This window comes from Colobus angolensis, unplaced genomic scaffold, assembly GCF_000951035.1.
Source record: "Colobus angolensis palliatus isolate OR3802 unplaced genomic scaffold, Cang.pa_1.0 Scaffold314, whole genome shotgun sequence".
In the NCBI taxonomy this organism is placed as follows: domain Eukaryota; kingdom Metazoa; phylum Chordata; class Mammalia; order Primates; family Cercopithecidae; genus Colobus; species Colobus angolensis.
In genome coordinates, this window is record NW_012116422.1 from 2,867,237 (window position 1) to 2,873,948 (window position 6,712).

The 6,712-nt window shown below is 40.7% G+C and overlaps 1 protein-coding gene across 1 annotated transcript in view; it reads right to left on the bottom strand.

The window, feature by feature from the left end:
- Nucleotides 1-551: 551 nt before the first annotated feature.
- LOC105518211 (chromosome unknown open reading frame, human C5orf15) overlaps nt 552-6,712 on the bottom strand; it is a 15,459-nt gene continuing 9,298 nt past the window's right edge. The window contains exons 2-4 of the mRNA XM_011951106.1: nt 5,078-5,604; nt 1,340-2,341; nt 552-1,032 (exon numbers count right to left, since the gene is read on the bottom strand). Coding sequence (XP_011806496.1) covers nt 2,210-2,341; nt 5,078-5,604 — 659 coding nt within the window. The 3' untranslated portion in view covers nt 552-1,032; nt 1,340-2,209. The remainder of the gene's footprint in view (nt 1,033-1,339; nt 2,342-5,077; nt 5,605-6,712) is intronic.

A 6,712-nucleotide genomic window follows, 5' to 3' on the forward strand; every position in this document is an offset into this window, starting at 1 on the left:
GAACAGATAACACCACACAGGAGGAGGCGGCATGAGTGTTGTGAGGCTCAACCATGGCCCCTGGGTGCCTAGTCCCTAGCACTAGTGCCTAGTGCTCAAGTGCCTCCATGAGACTCCAGCGGCATTTTTAATCAATGTATGATCTGATGCTCCAAAAGTCTGAGGCTACTTAATTGCAGCACTGTGACCTAGGTGTCCGGACCACCAGGAAGTAAGTACCCAAGAATCCCTGATCCATTAAGGGGATGAGCCTCCACACTTGGGGAGCCTTCCATCCCAGATAGGGACCCCAGGATGCAAGAAAGAGCACACTGATTTAGCCACTTGGCTTTTCTTTGCCATCCTACTTTGCTACAGTTTCCAATAAACTTCAGTACCTAGCAGTAAGTTGGACCTAAAGAAGAATTTAGAAACGTGAGTGGAATTCACAGAGGCAGAATTGCACTGCTGAGAGGGACACCTGCAAGTGAGTCAGGTTAGATTGCTCCCAGACATACGCTACTTCCCTGTCACCACCTAGATGTCATCACTGAAATGAAACACTCATGAAATCATAGATTTATATCTTTGCCATTTATTTTTTAAAATCTTATTCAAAATATTAAATAATAGTTTCAGATATGAAAAAAATTACTGCAATAAAATGGTTCGGGGTATTTCCATTGTGCTTCCCTTCCTTATTAGGAAAGTACACTCTCCACCCAAGAGACAGGATGGACGGCCTTCTTCCAGCTCTACATAAAGCGCAAGCCCACTGGCTCACCCGGGCCCTGCTTAACATCTCTTAGGGCCATGTTTTCTAAAAAGCTGTAGTAACACTTGTAAGTTAACCATGGTTCAAATCACATATTTACATATTGGTCAATTCTTTATGATAGAAAGACAAACATAAATGAAATATAGTAAATAATTTCCAGTTGCCATAAAAAACAAAGAAAAGAAAACAAGTGTGGGGGAAAAAAGGTCATTGTACACAAATATCCTTTATGTATACAAACAATTTCATTCAGGTATAATTTTAACTTGGAAGACCTAGATACGGGGCCGGGCGCGGTGGCTCAAGCCTGTAATCCCAGCACTTTGGGAGGCCGAGACGGGCCGATCACAAGGTCAGGAGATCGAGACCATCCTGGCTAACACAGTGAAACCCCGTCTCTACTAAAAAATACAAAAAAACTAGCCAGGTGAGGTGGCGGGCTGTGGTCCCAGCTACTCAGGAGGCTGAGGCAGGAGAATGGCGTAAACCCGGGAGACGGAGCTTGCAGTGAGCTGAGATCCGGCCACTGCACTCCAGCCTGGGTGACAGAGCGAGACTCCGTCTCAAAAAAAAAAGAAAGACCTAGATACAGTATTATTTAAGTAATAATGGCCCCTAAGATTTATTCAAATTTACTGTAAAATAATAAATGAAGTAAACAAATCTGATATAACTTTAAACTCTGCCCATTGCTTGAAACCTTGGAGGAACCCATGCTACAATCAATTGTTAACTAAAAGCAATTGTACATGTATTTAGCATTTTACCAGTTTCTACTTCTAAATATAGTAATTCCAACCAAAAAAATAGTAGTATCTCTGTAACATTTTATCTATGTCCACTGCAAGCTGCAGAGTCTCTGTTGCCAAGATTTCTTGACACATTTAATGTTTTACCTAAAATTGTGGTCAGATTGAGCAATATCGTTATCCTAAATTATGTTTAAATTATCTAAAAATATCCAAAGCAGTTTTCTTGGAAGAAAAAAAAATACTACTCAAATCCAAAGCATTATCACCCATGTCCTTGTACATTACAGTTTGGGAACACAAAAAAATGTGTGGATAAAAAATAGTATTTGAATGGCAGAGAATGAATGTGAGTCAGCAGTAACAGATATGTTAGAACTTAGTTACAAGTTTGGGATCTTTTGAAAGTAGCATCACTAATCCTTCCAGAAGAAGCATAATAAATCTAAAACAATAAAAACTAACAGTGTAAATATAAGATAATGCTTAACTCACATTTTCGACACCTGACTAAACTCAGCTCTAAAAGTACAGATAAAAAATTATATACTCGTTTGTGACATTTAATTTCCAAAGCACCAAGGCAAAAGAGAGACCCACCTCTCATTTAAGTACCAATTGCCTATGGCAAACATCTGCACAACATCATAGAAAAAGTCAAGCAAATAAAATTACATAATAAGCAAATTCAAATCACAGTGCTTTAAAAAATATAATCATTGGTAATCTTCAAAGAAGGCATTGCCTCATTAACATTCTGATCTAGGCGATGGTATTCCACTGTTTTGGAACAAAGGCCATCACGCCATTTCCTGCTTTGAACCAGAAGAAAAATCTGGAAAACAAAAGTAATTAAATAGGCAAAAGAGAAAACAGAGAATATGGTAAACATTTTTACAACAAGTGAAATATCTCTCTTCTAAGTTTCTAAATATAAAACACAAAATATCAACAACAAAAAAAGCTATTTTAGGCCGAGGCAGGCAAATCACTTGAGCCCAGGAGTTCGAGACGGGCCTGGGCAACATGGTGAAACCCCATCCCTAGAAAAAATATAAAACTATCCAGGCATGGAGGCGCTTGCCTGTAGTCCCAGCTACTCAGGAGGCTAAGGTGGGAGGATCTCTTAAGCCCAGGAGGCAGAGATCACAGTAAGCCGTGACAGCACCACAGCACTCCAGCCTGGGTGACAAAGCAAGACCCTGTCTCAAAAAAAAAAAAAAAGCTATTTTGCTTTCCATCTTGTAAACAAGGCTAAACAGTGCTTCTCGAATTTCAATATACATAGGAAGAGCCCAGGAATCTACTTGTTTAACAAGTCCCTTAGATGTTCATAATAGAGATGGCCAAACACTAAACAGTGGGATATAATATCAGCAGCACTCAAGGTTCTGTCTACCCATAAACACTTACAAAGCTAGCAATATATCACTAAATACAAACAACCAGAACAGTTGGTTGGTTTGCTTTTTTGTGAACTATTATTAGATTCACCGATTCTCAAAGCTGGAAGGCATTTTGAAATTATCAGGTCCAGTTTCACTATTTGTCAGGTAAGGAAATCAGGGCCCCGAAGGGGAAGGTGGCTTTCAGGGTTACAAAGCAAGTTACAATAAAGTCAAGAACTGAAACTTCCTGACCAGTAAGTATTAAAAAAGGAATTGTGTATTTAATCTCCCTGTAAGTATTTTAAAAGGCTTAACTATTCAGCTCTGGGACTGTACAGTGCCAACATGTACCCTCACACTCAGTGTGAATGTATCCTGTCCTAAAGATATCTCTGTGCCTCATGTAATCCAGCAAACTGGTAATAGCACAGAAATGTTCATCACAATATTATTTCTGAACCAAAAATTGTAAACCATGAATCCATTATGTTTTTAGCCAGACACAGTGGCTCACGCCTATAATCCCAACTACTTGGGAGGCTGAAGTGGGAGGATTATTTGAGGCTAGGAGTTCACCAGCGTGAACAACATAGCAAGATCCTGTCTCAAAAAAAAAAATGATGTTTTTAAAGAATATTAAGGATATGGAAAATGCTCATGATTGGTCAGGTAAAATTCAAGACATAAAACTCTATGAGATAGGCGGGGTGCAGTGGCTCACGCCCGTAATCCCAACACTTTGGGAGGCTGAAGTGGGTGGATCACTTGAGGCCAGGAGTTCGAGACCAGCCTGGCCAACACGGCAAAATCCCGTCTCTACTGAAAATACAAAAATTAGCCAGGTGTAGTGGCCCGCGCCTATAGTCCCAGTTACTCAAGAGGCTGAGGCACGAAAATTGCTTGAACCTGGGTGAACCTGGGAGGTGGAGGTTGCAGTGAGCCAAGATCGCACCACTGCACTCCAGCCTGGGAGACAAAGTAAGACTGTCTCCAAAAAAAAAAACTGTGAGATAATATTCTTTAAAAATTATAACATACACCTATATGTATAAATTATGTGCACATTTATAGACCAGAAATACACCAAAATGTTAATAATGCTGAGAAGTAGTTTAAATTTTCTTTTCTAAACTCTTCTGTTTTCTCAATTCCCTAAAATAAACATGTAACACTTTATAACCAGAAAAAAAAAATTAGCCGGGCGCGGTGGTTCAAGCCTGTAATCCCAGCACTTTGGGAGGCCGAGACGGGCGGATCACGAGGTCAGGAGATCGAGACCATCCTGGCTAACACGGTGAAACCCCGTCTCTACTGAAAAATACAAAAAACTAGCCGGGTGAGGTGGCGGGCACCTGTAGTCCCAGCCAGCCACTCAGGAGGCTGAGGCAGGAGAATGGCGTAAACCCGGGAGGCGGAGCTTGCAGTGAGCTGAGATCCGGCCACTGCACTCCAGCCTGGGTGACAGAGCGAGACTCCGTCTCAAAAAAAAAAAAAATTAAAAGATCATTAAGTTCAATATTAATAAATTAAAAGACAAGTATTAACACTTTCTCCACAAGTATTCCTACTGAAGTAATGATGCCAAATTAAGACATAAACCCTTAAAAAAAAAAATCACTGGGCTTTGGTGTTGCTCATTAAGAAATAGGACTATTTCTTTTTTTAGAAGTACATACATTCAAGCATTCTGTCTGCAGTGTGTTAAAATACACAACAGACTTACGTGCTGATTAGACATCTCAATATTTTACTATGAATTTAAACTTCACTGAAAAAAAGGAAAGAGGGCTGGGCATGGTGGCTCATGTCTATAATCCCAACACTTTGGGAGGCCAAGGTGGGAGGATTGCTTGAGCCTGGGAGTTCAAGACCAGCCTGGGCAACATAGCGAGACCTCGTCTCTACAAATAATAATAATTTTTAAAAATTTAATTTAATAATTTTTAAAAATTAGGTGTGGTAGTGTGCATCTGTAGTCTCACCTACTCGAGAGGCTGAGGCAAGAGAATTACTTAAGCCTAGCAGGTGGAGGCTCCAGTGAGCTGTGATTGTGCCACTGTACTCCAGCTTGGGTGACAGAGTGAAACCCACTACACATTTTTTTGCAAAAAAAAAAAGAAAGAACCCTGAATCATCAAAAGCATTATGACTGAAATAAAGGGCTAAAAAAATCCCAAACTTACCTTCCTTTTGTTGTGATATGTAATGTAAACAACAGCAATGCAAAAAGCAAAAATAATAAGATGAAAAAAGAAATGGCTGTCTTCCTCTTCTATATTTGAGGATGGCATCTTAAAAGATTTCACTGACTGTTCAATTTCCATGTAACCCCTGTTTTCTTCCAAGGTGTCATCAGACTCATCGTCGTCCCTGGGGCCTGTGGTCCAGTCATAATCTGGTTCTCCATAATCGCCATTGTCTAGAGTGTCTTTGGCTGTGGATGGAGAACTGTTCAGCATGAGAAGATCCTCCTCCTCCATACTAGGATCTTCATTGTTATCAGCTTCCTCTTGAGACAGGGGAGTAGGTGAGAGATGAGGGGCCACAGATGCTCCTCCACTTTTCTCGGTACTCGTTGTGGGAGGGAGGGTGGTACTAATTTGGGAAATAGAAGGTTTGGTTTGGTTTTCACGTGTTAAAGCATTCACATTTGGGGTAGAAATATCTGAGTTGAGTACAGTTGGGCTCGGTGAATCAGTCCGTGATACAACTGAAACAAAGAATATTAAACTGAAATCTCCAACTTTATCTCCACCAAGCTAAAAGCATATTTACCCAAATTTTACACTAAGCATTTCTCTCTGCTAAATTCCTATAACTGTCTCGAAAACTAGTTATTAAGTCTCAATAGCCAGCAATCAGTTACATTTCTTCTTAGTCAGTTATTCTTCAGATAACTGCTTTGCTAGATCCTAACAACTTAAGCAGCACAAAAGACCTACTGCATTATACAGCCTGCCACCAAAAGAAAAGAAAAAGGTCTGACTTTAGGTCACGGTGGCAAAGTCCACATACATCACCCATCCCCTCTGTTTTCATTTCATAAAGGGTGTGGACTTCAGTTATCTTGCCCAGACTCTACCTGATCCCTAGAACAGAACAGTAGGAAGTGGCTGATTCTCACTCAAGTAGGTCCAAGAAAAGATACGGAGTTTGGACCTAAATACTTTCAACACAAAATAATAAATTCAGAGGAAGCTAAAAGCAAGCTGTAGACAGTAATTCTAAGTGATACTTGAACTAGAGGACTCCCTCTCCTAAATTAAAAAAAAAAAGAAAAAGAAGGATCCTTACAAAGAAGAAAAAACTTCTAAAGGAGAAGCATCTGAAACTGGATGCTTTAAGTATTTTAAAAGGCTTAACTATTCAGCTCTGGGACTGTTCTGTGTCTTGTCCTATAGATGTCTCTTGTGCCTCATGTAATCCAGCAAACTGGTAACAGCACAGAAATGTTCATCACAATATTATTTCTGAACCAAAAATTGTAAACCATGAATCCATTATGTTTTTAGCCAGGCACAGTGGCTCACGCCTATAATCCCTGAGAGCTAAGGGACAACTAGACTATTTTAAAGATGGGGGCAGGGCGCGGTGGCTCAAGCCTGTAATCCCAGCACTTCGGGAGGCCGAGACGGCGGATCACGAGGTCAGGAGTTCGAGACCATCCTGGCTAACATGGTGAAACCCCGTCTCTACTAAAAAATACAAAAAGCTAGCCAGGCCGAGGTGGCAGGCGCCTGTAGTCCCAGCTACTCAGGAGGCTGAGGCAGGAGAATGGCGTAAACCCGGGAGGCGGAGCTTGCAGTGAGCTGAGATCC